This window comes from Hyperolius riggenbachi, chromosome 9, assembly GCF_040937935.1.
Source record: "Hyperolius riggenbachi isolate aHypRig1 chromosome 9, aHypRig1.pri, whole genome shotgun sequence".
NCBI lineage: Eukaryota > Metazoa > Chordata > Amphibia > Anura > Hyperoliidae > Hyperolius > Hyperolius riggenbachi.
In genome coordinates this window covers 168,627,358-168,648,840 of record NC_090654.1, presented here as the reverse complement: position 1 = coordinate 168,648,840, position 21,483 = coordinate 168,627,358, and the positions used below count along the sequence as shown (strand labels likewise).

General features: G+C 45.1%; 1 protein-coding gene across 1 annotated transcript in view; it reads right to left on the bottom strand.

Moving 5' to 3' along the window:
• LOC137533581 (voltage-dependent calcium channel subunit alpha-2/delta-3-like) overlaps positions 1–21,483 on the bottom strand; it is a 1,358,331-nt gene that overhangs the window by 13,281 nt on the left and 1,323,567 nt on the right. Inside the window, exon 15 of the mRNA XM_068254939.1 lies at positions 5,243–5,314. Coding sequence (XP_068111040.1) covers positions 5,243–5,314 — 72 coding nt within the window. The remainder of the gene's footprint in view (positions 1–5,242; positions 5,315–21,483) is intronic.

Below are 21,483 nucleotides of genomic sequence, written 5' to 3'. Positions count from 1 at the left end.
CCTACCTACATACCTACCTATACTTAAGGCCCTATACCCTGCTACATATACTGAAGGTCCCTTTAACTACCTACCTACCTACAGGACACTATACCTACCTACCTACCGGCCACTATACCTACCTACCTAAAGGCCCCCTATACGTACCTACCTACCTACCTAAAGGCCCCTATACCTACCTACATACCTACCTATACTTAAGGCCCTATACCCTGCTACCTATACTGAAGGTCCCTTTACCTACCTACATACCTACCTATACTTAAGGCCTCTATATACCCTGTTACCTATACTGAAGGCCCATATACCCTGCTACCTATACTGAAGGCCCATATACCCTGCTACCTATACTGAAGGCCCATATACCCTGCTACCTATACTGAAGGCCCATATACCCTGCTACCTATACTGAAGGCCCATATACCTTTCTACCTATACTGCAGGCCCCTATACCTTGCTACCTATACTGAAAGCTACCAATATTGAAGGAACCCATACCTAGCTAGCTATACTGAAGGCACCTTTACCTCGCTACCTATACTGCGGGCAACTATACCACGGATCGCACAATTCGTATGTGCAGGATTCGTTAGATTCGGGATTCGAAAGGTTCGAGATATTCGAGAACCTTTTTAGATTCGGATCCGGATTCGGATTCGAAGAAATTGTGGATTCGTCCCATCCCTAGTTAAAACCCATGGAGGAGATAACCTTGCCAATGGAGGATGTGTATAGGGTGAACAGTAGGGGGCCAAGGACCGAACCTTGGGGGACTCCCACCGAGAGGTGGTTGGGGGTGGACGAGGACTCATTGAAGGCGGTCGTGAAGGAGCGGTTGGAGAGGTAGGATGAAAGCCAGGACAGGGCGAGATTGTGAATGCCCAAGGACTGGAGGGACTGGAGGAGTAGGGGATAGATGTATACAGTACACAGGGGCGGTGGTCTAGGGAGGATCTGAGGGTGTGGGGAAGGGGGTGATCAGGAGCCCCCAGGGGGCAGTTTTGGACCTAACCTAAAAAATAGTGTTGACAGATAGTGACAGGGGGTGATTGATGGGTGATTAGGGGGGTGATTGGGTGCAAACAGAAGTCTGGGGGTGGGCGGGGGGGGGGTCTGATGGGCGCTGTGGGCGATCAGTGGGCAGGAGGGGCAGGATCAATGTGCTTCTGTGCTTACCAGGGGGGCAGCATGTATAATATGCTTTGCATACATTTTATTATGCGGCAGATCGGGGGTTAACAACCCGCTGGCGCTGCAAATTGGCCGGCGGGTTGACGTTGCGGGTGAGCGTAGCCTATTGCCGGCGGATGCAGCATAGAGGGCTGCTATAGCAGCATAGAGGGAGCTATTGTGGCTGGGAACGTGAAGAATCACTCGCGTTCCCAGCCTGTCGGCGGCTGACGGCGTAACCGGAAGTGGCCGCCGGCGGGGAGAGGAGGATCGGAGGGAAAGGCGAGGGCACCGGACAGCTGCAGGGGGCTATTGGAAGCCCCAGGTGAGTAAAACTCATTTTTTTGGGGGCTTAAGGGTTACTTTAACTTCAAAGGAATAATGATAGCATACCCAATAGATACAGTAAAAGATTTTGGTTTATGCCTTTATTCAATTAAACTAACTCTGTTGTATGATGTTCCCTGCTTGAGTCCTGAGCTTAAGGTTAGGTGCACATTTAGGATTATTGGAGGCAATAATTAGGATGGTGTTAAGTATAGGGCAGCACGGTCGGTGGCGTATTGGTTAGCGCTCTCGCCTTGCAATGCTGGGTTGCCGGTTCGAATCCCAGCCAGGTCAACATCTGCAAGGAGTTTGTATGTTCTCCCCGTGTCTGCGTAGGTTTCCTCCGGGTACTCCGGTTTCCTCCCACATCCCCAAAACATACAGATAAGTTAATTGGCTTCCCCCTAAATTGGCCCTAGACTACAATACATACACTACACTATACATACATAGGACTATGGTAGGGATTAGATTGTGAGCCCCTCAGAGGGACAGTTAAGTGACAAGACAATATACTCTGTACAGCGCTGCGGAAGATATCAGCGCTATATAAATACTAAATAATAATAATAATAATAGCGGTCAGAAGAGAAAGGAGTACTTAGGGTTAAGGTCAAGGCAGCAGTGTAGGTTAGTGTTAGGTAAAAGATGAACCTAAATTGGCACACCACTGGCTGCAATAAAGTATATTGAGCAGAAAGCACCCTAAGGGCTTGATTCACAAAGCGGTGCAAAGTGTTTGCACGCCTGTGAAAAGCCCTTTATCACGCCTAAACTCAGTTTAGGAGTGATAAGAAGAAACTCGCGCGATCTCCCGCGCGCAAAGTTTTGCGCGCGTAGCGCACCGCGCTGCGCGCGCAGTGTGCCGTGCTTCGCGCGCAGCGTCCATTGAGCCCTATGGGACTTTGCGCGCGCAGCGCGGTGCGCTACGCGCGCAAAACTTTGCGCGCGGGAGCTTCGCGCGAAGAGCAGCACAAATCGGTGATAACTCAGCTTTGCACCGCTTATCACGCCTAAAGTCTTTTAGGCGTGATAACTGAGTTATCACCGCTTTGTGAATCAAGCTCTATGTGTTATGGACTTCATAGTCCTTCATCAGGTGTACATCTGATGCATAATACTGCTCAGGTTGGTGGCCTGATTGGGGCAAGACACCAGCAAACCAATGCTAATGCATGCAGTGTGGATGTTCTTTGGTGAATGTTTAGTACTTGCAGTAGGTTAGTGTTAGGGTGGTTTAGGGGCTAGGAGCCTTGCAAATTTAGGTTTCAGAACTATTCGTTTCACTATCCTGCACTCAATCCATTAGCTGCTATAATAATGTCTACATAAACAGGACAAGTGCTATTAACTGGTCTAAAACAAGGGCAAAGCAGTCCATAAGTAAAAGATTGTCACATAGAATTTGTTTTGAAATGTCAGAGTTCTCTTCCCATTAAAGCGGACCCAAACCGAACATTTTTTCATTCAAAATATTTAGTTGCACCACTCTGACACATACAAAAATAAATAAACACTCCTTCAAGCCTATGAGCATTTCAGTGCATGCTTTTCACCCTTCTCTTTTCATAACTGTCTATCCAGGTGGCAGCCATTAGCAATTCCTCCTTTGCCGAACACCTCCTACTCCACCGGTCTGCCGGATTCTGTCCCGGCAATTTGAAAGGAAGGCAGGTGTTCCTCCAATAAATGTAAAATATTTTATATTTGTCATCATGCAGCTGAAAAAAGGCTGCTATTTATTATTATAATTTAGAAAATAGATTGTATTTCTGAAATCTTGTATTTTTAATTTGGGTCCACTTTAAGTGTAGACTTTAGGCAAAAATTGTATAATTCTGTCCAAAGCAATGATTTGCTCAACCACACCTTCACACTATGCTAGTACTGGCTCACCAGATTTGTAATGACGTACAGTGTATCAATCAGGCTCTTTCACAGACACATTAGGAGGCAGGCACTGAAGTCAGCCAGGTCTGCCTTTTGCTTGCTTGGTATACAGTACCTCAGTATGCAATACAGATCAGACTTTGGCTTCAGTGATGCCTTAAATGGAGTACACATTATCCATAGTGTAAAACCATTCACTTTGTTGCAGACTAAAATATATTATTACAGTGAAGTGTCCCTGTAGTGACAGAAATATAAAGACTGATATATTTTTAAAGTGACACTGGAGTGAAAAAAAACCCAAACTTATGATATAATGAATTGTATGTGCAGCACAGCTAAGAAATAGAGCATTAGTAGCAAAGAGAACAGTCTCGTCCGTTTATTTTCAGTTGTATAGCTTTTTTTTTTATAACACTGCATCATTCTCTAATATTTGCACTTTACAAACTACACTCTGTATTTTGAACTATGATACAGAGTAGAGTTAAAATCTTATCTGAAGTTGTCTTTCACTGTTTCTTTGATGTACAGTATAAGTGTTTCAGAAAATAGCACTTTTGCTAACCAAGATTGATCAGGGAGCTCAGAGAAGCTCATTTGCATCGATAACACGTGACGTTTCTTAACTCTTCCTGTACTGGAAACAATATGAGACTCATATCTTTGCTAATAATGTTATATTTCTTAGCTGTATTACACATACAATTCATTATGCCATAAGTTTATTTTCACTTTATATTCCCTTTAAACAATGCCAGTTGACTGCAGGATGCACTGATCTTTTTGGCTTCAGCAGCTGAGTCGCACACCTGAAACATGGACACAGCTAATGTGGTCATTACTTGAAAGCACCTAATCTGTATACTTCTTCTGCTTTGGTGGTTTAAAGTATTATAGGCCCAGGATTAGCATGACAGCCAGAGAACTGGGAATGTTTATAAAGGAACAAATACAGCAACCTTTGTATCTCTTTTACTACAGGGTCACTTTGAAAAAAAAGTAGGAACAGACTATACATTTTTATAGCACCAACCTTTTCTCTTGCTTATTTTCATTCTGAACATTCAAGTGGCATCAAATCCAGATTAAAGTAGCTCCCCCCTTTGCAGCTTGTCTAATTAGAACTCATGGGGGGAGGCACAATTTGTGTCTAATAGCTAGATTGCCTCATAGCAACATTACCTTTAATAGAGAATTGCTCATTCTCTGCCTTCGGCCACTAAACAGTTAGTGCTACATCTGGACTCAAAGCCACTGTGTTAAACAATGTTCATTTAAAAGGTTGAAAACAGTACTTTAGGCAATTGAAAGGTGAGGTAACCTAAACTTCCTTCTTCTCACTGTCCTAAAATGAAATTTTAAAAGCCTAAAATCACTTTAAATCGCATAGGTATTTTTTTCTAATTTTCGCCAACAACAAAATTTATTGTGGCCTGTACCAGATGTCTGAGAAATGTTCATCTAACGAAGTTCAAAGTCTCTGCAAAGGCTCTTAAACCTCGCCAGCGCTGTAAATTGTCTCGGGTCTTTGTTTTCACCAGGTTTTGCAATTATATTTTTGCTGTAGAGCACAGTTTTGTGTGGTAACAAGATATCACCAGATAATGACACAACAGACTTTGGCTTTGCAATCTGTTTCTTTACAGAAAAAAACAGCTCTGTGTAGGAGAACAGGGGGTATCAGTGCTGGCGCATTTTGCAACCTGTGAAAGAAATGCGTAGGATGGAAACCTTGGAGAACAGCACAACACAATAAAAAATATCACTTTAATAAAATAATAGATTAACAGCTAAACTTTGGATATATAAAAACATGCATTTTGAAAAGTAAAGGCACATCTGCAATACTTACAGTCTCATTCTCTTTGCTGAATACTGGCATTGCAACCGTTGTCATCAAAACCAATCCTTGATCATCGGCAAGCTGGATAGGACAAAGGAGACAGTAAAAAAAAAGTTGATATTTTGTAAATCAATAACTCTCCATTGATGATGCTGTTTTGGCCCAGTACGCCGAGTAGCTATTTCTGAAACAGAAACCAAATTCCACATCATATTCCCGACTAACCCTTTGAATGACGTTTGTGCTATTAATTCATCTGTCCATTTCCAAGTTTGGTGAAACGCATACACTAATCCAAATAGAAAATCCACAAGCACATTTTTTCCTTTGCGGATGAAGAACATTTTAAGTACCGGGGATGTAAATTTACAATGAGATCCAGAATGCCTAGAAGTTTAGGGGGGGGGGGGGGAGGTATGGGTCGAAATCTTTGCCAGAAGGGCAGCACAGGGAGTTTTTTTTTACCCTGGGATACTTTATAAGTGCTACCTGGGATCTGAAATGTGGCATCTCTATACATATTTCATGATCTTTATTGCTGACAGCTGCAATACATGTCTTGTGCCAACAAAAGTTAGGCTTTTATCATACATCACTAATATAATAGAATACTGGCAGTCCTATCAGCCATGAAACTACATCTCTGCCACCCCCAGGGCAAAACTTTAATGGGGCATCTCAACATATACAACCCTTAAAATATAGTGACACCCACAGGCAAAAGGCTCTTATGCACAAAATCATATAACAAGTGCAGGGCAGGCACAATGATTCCCCATAGCTATGGGTTAGGAGTTAGGGCCCCACCACAAATTCAATCCCCCCATTGGTTGCAGGTGCTGATCTCTCTGTAGTTACACCTCTGGGTCCCATGAAGATACCAGGGCCACTCATACTGGGTGCAGGAAGAGCCATTCTTAAGCCCAATCTACACGATACGATTCTTTGAGCGATTCGATTACGATTCTATTTACGGTCCGATTAAATCTGACATGTCCGATCGGGATTCGATTCGATGCAACTCAATTTGCCATTGCAATGGGGGTTTATGCCGCCCCCATGCCCACCTTTCCTCTGACTGAAGGGAAACACTGGCCATGGCCAATGTGCATTTGTTTGCAATGTTGTTAACCAATTCAAGTTTTTTAAAGTGCTTAACAGTTCACAGTGTCACCTTGGTGGACAGAGCTACAGAGTCTGTTGTCCCTGTTTCATGGGGACTGACATCTTACTTTCTACGAATTCTGAAAATGCATCATCTACTCAACACAGTTAGAGATATGCAAATTAATGTATCAAATTAATACGACATCTAGAGATGGCCCGAACCTCCGATTTTCGGCTCGCAAACTTCTGCAAAAAGTTCGGTTCGCACTAACTCTTGCGAACCGCAATAGACTTCAATGGGGATACAAACTTTGAAAACTAGAAACATTTATGCTGGCCACAAAAGTGATGGGAAAGATGTTTCAAGGTGTCTAACACCTGAGTTTTTTCAGTGACTACAAGAGGGAAAAAAAATTCAAAAAGACCTTACAGTTTTTGAGAAAATTGATTTTAAAGATCTCCTTTTGACTGTGGGAAAATTAAACGACTTTAGTGGTTAATAGCAAATTGCTGGAAATGTTGAGTAGAACAGTGGGAACAAGAGGAAAAAAAATAAAAAAGACCTTATACTTTTTGAGAAAATCAATTTTAAAGTTTCAAAGAAAAAAGAGTCGATCCATTAAAAAAAGAACCGATTCATTAAAAAGAACCGGATGAGTCATGAACCGTTAGTATAGCTTTGAATGCGTCCTGAGCGTCCTGCTCAGGACGCATTCTAAGCTATACTAACGGTTCATGAATCATCCAGTTCTTTTTAATGAATCGGTTCTTTTTTCAATGAATCAACTCTTTTTTCTTTGAAACTTTAAAATTGATTTTAACTATAAATACTTACCTGTACCTTTAAAAAAAGTTTCCCACGCCAATATCCTCGGTAAACGATATCATAACAGAGAATGCTGGGTGCACCAGATGCCAGCCTAGGTGAGGGTGACAGGTGAAGGCAGGTCGGGAGAGACAGCGGGAGCCGGCAGCTATGCATCCCAAAGGACGCATTTTTTGCTATGTGGGGGGCGTCGGAGATCTTCAATCAACTTAATTGAAGATCGCAAGATAAGAGGATACTGTATTCGTTGGATCGTTTACCGAGGATATTGGTATAGGATTTTTTTTTAAAGGTACAGGTAAGTATTTATGGTTAATTTAGAATAATAAAATACTTTTCTCGTGGTTGTGTTTTTATTTCATTTAACCCTTTGTGGAAATGGGTAATGGGTACTTTGTACCCCTATACTCATTTCGCCTAGGAGGAGGTGGGCATCAGGGGTCTCCTTCTTAAAGATGCCAGATGTCAGATGCCACCATGAACCCCCCCAGGGAGTCGTCACCTCCACCTCCTCCTGGGGCACTGGAGGTGGGGAAGAGCCCCTTGTCCATGGATTGGACAAGGGCTCTGGGGGGGGGGGGAGGCTTGGCCGCCCCTCCCTCCCGGACCCCCCCCCCCCCCCCATACCATGGACCATGTGAGCTGGTATAGCTCAGGGTGCGAAACCCCAGTTGGCCGGGGCTCCACATTCTGGCTATTGCAGCCTGCATGGGGGACAAGGGGTTACAGAGGCTCGGGAGGGGGGACCCCACGCCATTTTTTTTTTCAGATTTCCCACACTCAGCACATAAAAATAGTAATAATAATAAAAAATTACAGGACTTCCGAGGCCACAAATGTGAAAAAGTTAAATACCTTTTCATAATCCAGATCCATAAAGGACGCCATCCGCGCCCTCTCGTTCATTCCGCCCTGGTTCCCGCAGTAATACCAACCCCGGTCAGGTCCCGACCCCTCCGAACGGGTCGGGTTCCGACCCCTCCGAACGGGTCGGGTTCTCATTCCTCCCTCAATATGGCTGCCACAGATTGCCGCGGCTGCACAGTCCGCATAGACGCGATTGCAGCTGCGCAGCTCTAGGGCCTCCTCCCGCCGCATCATCAATATGCGTGCATACATCAGACGCATTGGGAGGAGGTCCTAGAGCTGTAAAGCCGCAATTGCGTCTATGTGGACTGCGCAGCCACAGCAATCTGTGGAGACCATATTGAGAGGGGAATGAGAACCCGACCCGCTCTGAATCTCACGACATGTCTCATGTAGGTAGAAGGCATAGTGTTGTACTTGCACTCCAATGTTGGGTTCCCTACATCTCTGCAAACCAGAGTTACTTACGGGGGTGCAAAAGTGCTAAAATCTCCCATAGGCTTTCATTGGGGCCTAGGTTTTGAGGGTACAAAAGCGCAGGTTTCTGCCGAACGGTACGGCTGAGCAGCCCCAAATTTTCAGGCTTTGTAGGGAGTTTAATGGGGCTCAGGGCTGCTGAGTTTCGGGCCCTTACCTTACCGTTCGGCAGAAACCTGCGCTTTTGTACCCTCAAAACCTAGGCCCCAATGAAAGCCTATGGGGGATTTTAGCACTTTTGCACCCCCGTAAGTAACTCTGGTTTGCAGAGAGGTAGGGAGCCCAACATTGGAGTGCTAGTACAACAATATGCCTTCTACCTGCATGAGACATGTCGGGAGATTCAGAGTTTGCTAATGGCCATGGCTGCGATTTATGCTCGTCAGAATCACCACCATTAACATTGCCAAAATGAACAGGTTTTTGTGACCCTAGGCTATGACCTCTTTGGCCTAGGGGCCTACAACTCACCAGTCATGATCCCCCGAAGAGTCCCTATAATGCTAGAAAATGTGCCACTGCTGAGCCATCGCCCTTTGAAAAAATGTGAGATTTTTGAAAGTGAAATAGGAGGCCCAATGAAAGCCTATGGGGGAATTTAACACTTTTGCACCCCGTAACTCTGGTTTGCAGAGATGTAGGGAACCCAACATTGGAGTGCAAGTACAACAATATGCCTTCTATCTACGCGAAACATGTCGTGAGATTCAGAGTTTGCTAACGGCCATGGCTGAGATTAATGTTCGTCAGAATCGCCACCACTAACATTGCCAAAATGAACAGGTTTTTGTGACCCTAGGCTATGACCTCTTTGGCGTAGGGACCGGAAACTCACCAGTCATGATCCCCCTAAGAGTCCCTACAATGCTAGAAAATGTGCCACTGCTGAGCCATCATCCTTTGAAAAGATTTGGGATTTTTGAAAGTGAAATAGGGAGCCCAATAAAAGCCAATGGCAGAATTCAGCACTTTTGCACCCCTATAACTCTGGTTGGTTATCACCCGCCGACTTTAGCAGTTAATAGCAAAGGCCCCTTACATCCTAGCAACACCAAATTTGCAGGATATGTTAAAAAGGTAGCAGGAAACAATATTTAAATGACTTCCGAGGCCACAAATGAGAAAAAAGTTAAATACCTTTTCATAATCCAGATCCATGGAGGACGCCATCCGCGCCTTCCCGTTCATTCCGCCATGGTTCCCGCAGTAATACCGGTCCCGGTCGGGTCAACAAAATCAACAAAAAATAGGTGATGAAATGTGGGTGCCGGCTAGTGGTGGAAGTTTGTGCACCACCATAGGGACCCATTGTATTTATCAGTTAGGAGGGTAAATTTGGGCACCTGATAAATATTGGGAGTTGGGACCACAGATCCTTACTTGCAATGTTCATCAGATGTTGTTAGAGATGGCCCGAAGGGCAGTGACTACAAGAGGAATTTTTTTTTTTTCAAAAAGACCTTATACTTTTTGAGAAAATCGATTTTAAAGTTTCAAAGAAAAAAGAGTCGATTCATTAAAAAAAGAACCGATTCATTAAAAAGGACCGGTTGATTCATAAACCATTAGAGAACCCGACCCGTTCGGAGGGGTTGGGACCCGACCAGGTCCGGTATTACTGCGGGAGCCATGGCAGAATGAACGGGAGGGGCGCGGATGGCATCCTTCATGGATCTGGACTATGAAAAGGTATTTAACTTTTTCCCATTTGTGGCCTTCGGAAGTCCTTTAAAAAAATGTATTATTTTTAGGTGCCTAGTGTGGGAAATCTGAAAAAAAAAAATGGCGTGGGGTCCCCCCTCCCGAGCCTCTGTAACCCCTTATCCCCCATGCAGGCTGGGATAGCCAGAATACGGAGGCCCGCCCGACTGTGGCTTCGCACCCTGAGCTATACCAGCCCGCATGGTCCACGGTATGGGGGGGCTCTGGGGGGGAGGGGCGGACGGTGCCCCAGGAGGAGGTGGGGGCGACGACTCCCTGGGGGGTTCATGGTGGCATCTGGGAGTCCCCTTTAAGAAGGGGACCCCAGATGCCCACCCCACTCCCAGGAGAAATGAGTATAGGGGTACAAAGTACCCCTTACCCATTTCCACAAAGGGTTAAATGAAATAAAAACACAACCACGAGAAAAGTATTTTATTATTCTAAATTAACCATAAATACTTACCTGTACCTTTAAAAAAAAAAAATCCCATGCCAATATCCTCGGTAAACGATCCAACGAATACAGTATCCTCTTATCTTGCGATCTTCAATTAAGTTGATTGAAGATCTCCGACGCCCCCCCACATAGCAGAGAATGCGTCCTTTGGGTGCACCGGGTGCCAGCCTAGGTAAGGGTGACAGGTGAAGGCAGGTGGGGAGAGACAGCGGGAGCCGGCAGCTATACGTCCTGCTCAGGACGCATTCTAAGTTATACTAATGGTTCATGAATCATCCGGTCCTTTTTAATAAATCGGTTCTTTTTTTAATGAATCGACTCTTTTTTCTTCGAAACTTTAAAATCGACTTTCTCCAAAAGCATAAGGTCTTTTTGAAGAAAAAAAATCCTCTTGTAGTCACTGCCCTTCGGGCCATCTCTAACAACATCTGATAAACATTGCAAGTAAGGATCTGTGGTCCCAACTCCCGATATTTATCAGGTGCCCAAATTTACCCTCCTTACTGATAAATACAATGGTTCCCTATGGTGGTGCACAAACTTCCACCACTAGCCGGCACCCACATTTCATCACCTATTTTTTGTTGGTTTTAACTAGTTATGACAGGAATTAAGGAGCAGATAAGATTTTCAAAGTGATTATGGGCTGTTTCAAAAAACCCTACAAAAAAGTATATAAGATAAGGAATAACTATGATTTATAAACAGCAATGTTTTCCTGTTCTGCCTACAATATGAATCTGTTAGGAAGGTTTCACTTAAGCACCAGAGGAAGCATACCATAAATATGACATAGCTTGCTAGCTCTGGTTCATTGAACTGATGCATTATTGGTATTATTGCTCAACCCACCAGATGGTTATTACTTAATATGAGTTTTTGCCCTACGCTTGTATTACTTATTTTGTATTTAATCATTATTTATGATTGGCTTTGCCATTTGTTTATAAACAGCTTACATATGTGGCTATGTGATCCTCTGAGAAATGGAACCTTTCATTCCTTGAAATGTGGCCATGCTTATAGCAAATATGAGCATTGAGCAATTAACAATTCCAATCGAAGCAGGGAGCGGTTACACAACTATGCAATGACCGGAGCTCTGAAGCAATAAATACCATGTACTCAGTTATACGCTTTGAAGTCAGGCCATGCGTTATTTATGGTTATAATCAGAATTACTAGTTATTAAAAACATCACTATGGGAATTTTGGATTATATATTATGAGTAACGCATTTAATTTTGATACAGCAGATCTGATAAACATGAAATATTGATTTGGTACAGGTCTGCATACCAGGAGTCTGCTTGAGGGGTTTCTCCCCTTCATTTGATCCCTCTGTATAGTAACACAGAGGTGCCTCCTTGCTCTTTTCCTTCCCAAGTAAGTGGAATTAGAACTTTTCTTTATTTTTTGAAATCTGTTTTAAGGATTTAAAGGAAACGCAAGGTAAAAATAAACTGATGAGATAAACAAATATATGTATCCATCTACAACTAAAAATGACCCTTTAAAAAAATCCCTCAACTTTATTTTCTGTGTATCAGCCAAAAGAGTAGGTTTAATGGTGTACTGAATTATCTCAACTGAATGATACAGTCTTCTTTACAGTCAGAGAGTTCTAAGCCCCTCCCCCCCCTCAAAAAAAAAATGAGCTATTGACCTTTTTTTTATCCCTACCCTGCACTCACACATCATGTCACATGTCACCATGGGTACACTTTAACCACTTCAGGACCACAGTGCTAAACCCCGCTAAAGACCAGGCTATGTTTAGTTAAATTGGCCACGGCAGCTTTAAGGCCAAGCTGCAGGGCCGCACAACATAGCACACTAGTGATTCCCCCCCCCCCCTTTTTTTCCGCCCCCCTGTGTTTATTTTTTTTTCAATCAATATTTATGTTACCTTTTTTTTATAACATTTTTTTTCTTTCTAGCCCTGCTCCCTCCCCCCCGCTAGCCAATCAGCGTGATCAGCTGTCATAGGCTTCAGCCTATGACAGACGATCACTCCCCAGCCTCAGGAGGGGACAGCCGTGTCACATGGCTGTTCCCAGTACAGCGCTGCTGATCGCAGCGCTGTACATGTTAATTAGACGGCGTTTTGCCGTCTATAAGTCTCCCGAGACTGAAGGCAGGGCAGAGCTCCGCCCCCAAGCAGGACATGCGCGCAATCTCCTGCAAACTGCAGCCCCAGGACTTGACGCCAATCAGCGTTAGGCGGTCCTAGGGCTTCCACTGCGGCCACGCCCATTGGCATGAGGCGGTCCTGGGGAGGTTAACGAGAACCAGTCATGAACAGGTATTTTTGTTAATCCAAATCTGCACTTGAAAATTGATGAAGTCTAACATGGCGTGAGCATGAGCTCCTGTCACTGTAAGCAGACAGCACCAGGGATCAGCCTGCCAGCCACTGATCAGTGCCGGCAGGCTGTGTTTTCCAGTAAATTGATTGTAAATATTTATATAGTGCTACCATCTTACACAGCGCTTTACAGAGTACATGCTTGTCACTTAACTGTCCCTCGGAGGGGCTCACAATCTAATCCCTACCATAGGCATATGCCTATGTATGCACAGTTTAGTGTATGTAAGGTAGTGTAGGACCAATTTAGGGTGGAAAGGGGGGGATACAAAAAATATTAAAAAAAAAAAAAAACAAACCTAAACATTGCAGCAGCAATCAGAGACCAGCAAAAGAAAGCACTATTTGTGAGAAGAAGAGAAGATAAAATTAATTTGGGTGGTAAGTTGTATGACCGAGCAATAAACCGTTAAAGTTGTGAAGTGCCGAATTGTAAAAAATGGCCTGTCACTAAGGGGGTATAAACCTCTGGTCCTCAAGACGTTAAGTATGCAGAGTCTTCTAGCAAGTTGACTTGAGAAGAACTAGCAATTAAAAATACTGCAGTTTATAATTCGTAAGGATCATAGATTTTTACAATGGGTTACTTGCAAACATGATCGCCATTTAATGCCCAATCCAATGAAACTTCATGGATTTCTACATTAGGGCACTGCACTTACAAAACTTCAGGCTGAAAATCGCAGATATGGAGCACTATAAAGTAGTGCAACAAGATGCATTTTGGCGCACTGGTCAGATAGTCCCTATTCCATTGTACTCAATGGGGCCATTATGCTTCAGGCTCCACTATGGCTAGCAGTAATGCTGAACAGTTTATGCTGCTTGTCATCACTTAAAGAGGAACTCCAGTGAAAATAATGTAATAAAAAAAGTGCTTCATTTTTACAATAATTATGTATAAATGATTTAGTCAGTGTTTACCCATTGTAAAATCTTTTAAATCCCTGATTGATATTCTGATATTTATCACATTGTGACATTTTTACTGCTGGCAAGTGATGAAGCTGCTGCTTTGCTGTTTTGGCAGTTGGAAACAGCTGTAAACAGCTATTTCCCACAATGCAACAGTGTTCACAGACAGGAAACTGCCAAGAGTACAGTACATACTCCGAATTTCTTTGTGTGAGGGGTTTCACCACAATATCAGTCATACAGCTCCCCCTGATGGTCTGCTTGTGAAAAGAAATAGATTTCTCATGTAAAAGGGGGTATCAGCTACTCCCCAGACCTCCCCCAGACCCCCCTGTGTACTGTATACATCTATTCTCCCCTGTAATCACCCACTGATCACCTGTCACCTATCAATCACCCCCTGTCACCACCTGTCACTGCCACCCATCAGATCAGACCCTAACCTGCCCCTTTCAGGCACCCAATTACCCGCCCACACCCTCAGATCGCCCTCAGACCCGCCCTCAGATCACCTCCCAAGTGCATTGTTTACATCTGTTCTCCCCTCTAATCACACCCTGATCACCTATCAATCACCCCGTCACCACCTGTCACTGCTACCCATCAAATTAGACCCTAATCTGCCCCTTGCGGGAACCCAAACACCCACCAACACCCTCAGATTGCCCTCAGACCCCCCTGATAACCTCCCCAGTGCATTATTTACATCTGTTCTCCCCTCTAATCACCCACTGACCACCCATCAATCACCCTCTGTCACTGCTACCCATCATACCCATCAGATCAGATCCTCATCTGCCCCTTGTGGACATCCAATCACCCGCCCACACCCTCAGACCCCCCCCCCCCTCTGATCACCTCGTCAGTGCATTGCTTGCATCTATTTTTCCCTCTAATCACACCTTGATCACCTATCAATCACCCCGTCACCCCCTGTCACCACCTGTCACTGCTACCCATCAGATCAGAACCTAATCTGCCCCTTGCGGGCACCCAAACACCCACCACACCCTCAGACCCCCCCCCCCCCCCCCCCCTAATCACCTCCCCAGTGCATTATTTACATCTGTTCTCCCCTCTAATCACCCTCTAATCACCCATCAATCACTCCCTGTCACCACCTGTCACTGTTACCCATCAGATCAGACCCTAATCTGCCCCTTGTGGGCACCCAATTACCTGCCCACATCCTCAGATCGCCCTCAGAACACCCCCCCCCCCCCCCCGATCACCTCCCCAGTGCATTGCTTGCATATATTCCCCCCTCTAAACACACCCTGAGACCCCCTTCGATCACCTCCTGTCACACCTAGCACACCTAGCAATCAGATCAGGCTCCTGATCACCCGGCCAAACCCTCAGATCCCTCTCAGACTTCCTTCCGATCACCTCCCCTGTGCATCTATTCTCCCCTCTAATCACCCTCTGAGACACCCATCAATCACCTCCTGTCACCACCTGTCACCCCCTAGCACTCCTATCTATCAGATCAGGCCCTAATCTGCCCCCTGCAGGCTTCTGATCACCCGGCCAAACACTCATCCGCCCCACCACAGTGACAGAATTTTTTTTTCTGATCACAACTGGTCTCTACGACTTAATTGTGGCTGAGACCAACCGTTATGCCACACGATACGCAACCGCCAATCCAAGAAACTACCATGCCCAGCCTTTTTGGTGGAAACCACTACAAGTTTCTGAACATAACATTTTTTGGGGCCTTCTCCTTAACATGGGTCTAGTCAAAAAGAATGTATTGCGGTCTTATTGGTCTACGCACCCATCACATGCCCATGTTCTCTGCTGCCATGTCCAGGTCATGATTTGAGAACATCCTTCGCTTCCTGCACTTCAGTGCCAATACAACCTGTCATCTAAGAGGCCACCCTGCTTATGACCGGTTCCACAAAATTCGGCCCCTCATAGACCACCTGTCATCAAAATTTGCAGATGCTTATACCCCTCAACAGTCATTTTGAGGCATTTGGTTTCCAGACTACTCCTCACAGTTTAGGTCCCCTAAAATGCCAGGGCAGTATAGGAACCCCACAAGTGACCCCATTTAAGAAAGAAGACACCCCTAGGTATTCTGTTAGGTGTATGATGAGTTCATAGAAGATTTTATTTTTTTAGTTTTTATTGTCAAGATTATTGGTTCATTTTGCCTCATCACCTAATCAGGCTAGTTAGGAGGTCAAAAATGGATTTCAAATGGTGTCTCTTCCACAACTGCTTTACTTCTTTAGGTCACTATCAATCCCCATCAACAACCAAGACTTAACTAACCTTGTAACGATTGGTGTCAGCAACACAGAGTTTTTTCTGATTATTGGTGATCTGCAGTATCACCAATAATACAGATGCTATACCTGATTATGTAGTGATCTTCAGAATCACCAATAATCCTAGTATAGCTAGACACAGGACACCCAATGTGATATTGTGTTTGGTACAACAGTAATCAGGGAAGTTATCTCCCGAGGGGCGGGAGATACAGACACTACTGCAGCCAAGGATTCCCTGAAGAGCAGGGAATCAGACTGCACTGCAGCCAGTGGCCCCCTGAGGGGAAGGTTACCACTGACTGTGCTGTAAGATGATCTCCTTATGTGGAGGAGATACAGACTGTACTGCAGCCGAGAATTCCCTGAGGAGCAGGGAACCTTGGATAGTACTGCAGCCAGTGGACACCTGAGGAGCAGAGACCACTGACTGGGATGCAGGAGAAAGAACTGAGTGAAAGGGAGATATAATAGAACTGCAGCCGAGGATTCCCTGAGGAGCAGGAAATCAGATGGTACTGCAGCCAGTGGACACCTGAGAAGCAGGGACCACTAACTGGGCTGCAAGAGTGATAATTGGTGAAGTGAGAGATATGATCGGGCTGCAGCCAGAGACTCCCTGAGGAGCAGGGAATCAGACTGTGCTGCAGCCAAGGATTCCCTGATGAACTGGGAATCAGACTGTACTGCAGCCAGTGGACTCCTATGGGGTAGAGACAACTGACTGAGCTGCAAGATGGTCTTCTGAGGAGCAGGTGACCCTTGCAGCTAATGAACACCTGAAGAGCAAATGTCATGGATAGTACAGTAAGGCTGATCACCCTAGGATTGGGTGGCAGCCAGAAAGGTCAGACAAGCCAGGTCGGCAACACACGGACAGATAAAGTACAGAGACGGAAGACTGATTTGGTATCTAGGTACAGGCAATGTCGACAACAGGTAATCAGATAGGCAGAGGTACCGAATCAGTAAGCAGGAGAGTGGTCAGGAAAGCCAGAGATCATAACAGGTAACAGTATATATAACAATCCTAATCTAGGTGTGAAGTCCTTGGTTTCAACACCTGGGAACTAGTCTAAAACATAAACAATAGTAATGTAGCAATCTCCTAGTCTTAGGTGTGAAGTCCTTGGTTTCAACACCTGGGAACTAGTCTACAGAATAGTAAGCAAGTCTCACAATACAATAATACTTTAAATGCTATCAACGGAATCTGACTAAGTGTGAATTCCCAGCTCCGGCTGGTTCCAACACACTGTAAGATCTGACTAGGGTCTGAGCGCTCACACGTAAGCATTCACAACAGCAGACAACTTACAACTGACAGGCAAGTCCTATATATACCCAGAGCGCTCCACAGCGCCGCCCCAGTCACTCAGCCAATCCGGAGCATATACACAATCGCTTAAGCGCACATCCTATTCAATATAAAAGTCCACAAAACACTATTCAGGAGTTTCTCAAAGCTGTTCTCATATGCAGTTTCTCGGTCTCTTCTACCACCATCACCGTGGACACCCAACAGTAAACAGACTCACCAGATGTATTGGCCACTGCTAGACTGGCCAACCATGCACAAATCCAGGAGCCTCAGTACTTCAGGATCCTGGTACCACTGTGATGCTGTCCGTTTAGACCACCATCATCCTCCCCATAATCCATGCATTGTACCTCAAAGAAACAGCCTCCATAGCGTAACTCCGTAAAAAACTTAAAACTTTAATATTAAAATTGCACTCACATGCTCCAGATTGTATTGCACATTTAGGGCTTGATTCACAAAGCGGTGCTAACTGTTAGCACGCCTGTGAAAACCCCCTTAGCACGTCTAAACAAGCTTTTCGCGCATAAAACTTTATGCGCGCAAAACTTTATGCGCATAAAACTTTACGCGCGTACTGCACAGAGCGCAGGGCGCTCCGTGCGAAGTGCCCATTAAAGCCTATGGGACTTAGCGCGCATAAAACTTTGCGCGCGTAAAACTTTGCGCGCGCAAAGTTAGTGCGCGATCTGATTGAGAAATCCGGTGCTAACCTACTTAGCACCCTGGTTAGCGCGTCTAAAGACTTTAGACGTGCTAAGTAGGTTAGCACCGCTTTGTGAATCAAGCCCTTAGAGTTTCACGGGCTCTCCCCCGTTGCCTGGCAGGGCACAGCTTGTGTTGGGTCCTCCTGTTCCCCCTCCACTCAGCTTGCAGACACCACCGCCTCCACCGGCTGTTCGCTTCCTGGTATGTCCAACCTCCCGCCCGATCGATTTCGTCACTCCCTCGTGACTCATCAGGGGCACGGGAGTTGGACTCATTACCAGGGTTTTTATATCCTTTAGTTGGAGGCTAATTGCCTCTTCCTCCTCTTCCGTCCGCGTCATACGCGTCATGACGTACGCTTGATCACATGTCTCTTTCAGTTTTCCGCTTCCGCCCTTACTGCATGCGTCATTACGTCCGCGTTCGGGCACCGTTTGTCCGCGTCGCATACATCAATACGTACGCATTATACTTCTTGCTCTAATTGGCTGCCTGTTTCCGCGTCACATGCATCCTGACGTACGCGTTAGTTTTAACTGGTTTGCAAGCTGATTGGTGTTCCCCTTTCCCACTTCCTATCTCCGGGACCTCCCCATCCTATCCCAGTTAACCCTTCATGTAGGTGCATTCCACACTTAGGGCAACTGTATATAAAGCTTGTAGTGTCCTCTCCGAGGAGTGTGGGTACTTATGTTTTTACCGGGCCACCCCTTCCTATACTGTTTCCCTGCAGCCCACCCTTTACATCACAATCCTCTACATTCACATTATTTGCTCATGAATTATACCCCCCTCCCCCAAAAAACCCTCCCCCCACATCAACCACACCACGTTACATGGAGGGGTTGTCACAAGGTCCGACACATATCTAGGAAAGAGACAAGATGGATATATGGGCTGGGGAGTCTGCAGCCAGGGGGGTTAAATATTGACCTGGACCTAAATTGTTTTATAGCTAATAACTGACCAAGAATAACAGGTAGTTATAGAGGTTAATATGATTTTAAGAATATGTAACGTGGTGTGGTTGATGTGGGGGGAGGGTATAATTCATGAGCAAATAATGTGAATGTAGAGGATTGTGATGTAAACGGGCCTTCTCCCTTGCAGGGTGGGCTGCAGGGAAACAGTATAGGAAGGGGTGGCCCGTTAAAAACATAAGTACCCACACTCCTTGGAGAGGACACTACAAGCTTTATATACAGTTGCCCTAAGTGTGGAATGCACCTACATGAAGGGTTAACTGGGATAGGATGGGGAGGTCCCGGAGATAGGAAGTGGGAAAGGGGAACACCAATCAGCTTGCAAACCAGTTAAAACTAACGCGTACGTCAGGACGCATGTGACTCGGAAACAGGCAGCCAATTAGAGCAAGAAGTATAATGCGTACGTATTGATGTATGCGACGCGGACAAACGGTGCCCGAACGCGGACGTAATGACGCATGCAGTAAGGGCGGAAGCGGAAAACTGAAAGAGACATGTGATCAAGCGTACGTCATGACGCGTATGACGCGGACGGAAGAGGAGGAAGAGGCAATTAGCCTCCAACTAAAGGATATAAAAACCCTGGTAATGAGTCCAACTCCCGTGCCCCTGATGAGTCACGAGGGAGTGACGAAATCGATCGGGCGGGAGGTTGGACATACCAGGAAGCGAACAGCCGGTGGAGGCGGTGGTGTCTGCAAGCTGAGTGGAGGGGGAACAGGAGGACCCAACACAAGCTGTGCCCTGCCAGGCAACGGGGGAGAGCCCGTGAAACTCTAAATGTGCAATACAATCTAGAGCATGTGAGTGCAATTTTAATATTAAAGTTTTAAGTTTTTACAGAGTTACGCTATGGAGGCTGTTTCTTTGAGGTACAATGCATGGATTATGGGGAGGATGATGGTGGTCTAAACGGACAGCATCACAGCGGTACCAGGATCCTGAAGTACTGAGGCTCCTGGATTTGTGCATGGTTGGCCAGTCTAGCAGTGGCCAATACATCTGGTGAGTCTGTTTACTGTTGGGTGTCCACGGTGATGGTGGTAGAAGAGACCGAGAAACTGCATATGAGAACAGCTTTGAGAAACTCCTGAATAGTGTTTTGTGGACTTTTATATTGAATAGGATGTGCGCTTAAGCGATTGTGTATAAGTATTTAGGTCTTGCCGGACCTTGTGGTAGCGCACTCCGCTGGGACATTTTAATCAGTTTTAAATTGTACAAGCTATAGCGCTTTGATAACACGGTACAATCCGGAGCATAGCTGGGGTCAGCTGATTGGCATGATCAGCTGACTCCCCTTCTGCTAGCATAAAGGTCCTGTCGCCTGGCACGAGCGTAGCTCTCAGTCTGTGTGCACTAGAAGGACCAGGCGAACCAGCAGCATGTTGCTGCGCGGCAGAAGCCGCTGGCTGGAACGCGGAGATAGCCGCCATGCCACTTGCCCACGCGGCGGCATCCCCGCTATTCATTACAAACCTACAAAAAGAAATGAGCAATTTTATTTGGGAAGGGAAAAAAACTAAAATTAACATGAACACCTCTTACTACCATAAACAATTCGGGGGACTATCGATACTCAACCTAAAAAAAATACTACATAGCTTGCCAAATCTCACAACTAACATCAATAGAAGCAGGAGAAAACTCTCCAATATGGGTTAGTCTGGAATCCTGTCCCCTTTCACTTGGCAAGGATGTCTATGGTCTAACAATCTCAAAGATACATCAAACTTCTTACCTAACTCTCAACATTAATTAAAAATTTGGAGATCAAATAGATACAGATTTAAACTACAAAACAAAATATCACCATTACTAGAATTGACAGGATGTCCAGACTTTCCCAGAAAACTTTGGTTAAATACTCTACCATGGAGATTTGATTTGCAAAAACCTTTATCAAAACTCCTCCACATTTCCAAACTACTAGGTAAACTGATGACGTTAAGAAACATTCAAAAAACCTGGTCCCTGTCCTTTGAAAAAATTGTTGAATTATCACCATTCAATAATTTCCTAACAAGAACTCTTAAAGTGAACCTCCAGACTAAAAATTGACTCAGCAAAACTGGAAAGGCCTGGTGTTTCTTTAACTGTTTCACAGCATCAGAACTTTTTTTATCTTATACAAGCCTCATTTTTAGCTGCACAGAAAAAAACTGCCTGGGCATTTTTCCCCTGATGCTGTACAAAGCATGATGGGATTTCTGATGTTGTTGTTCTCGTTCT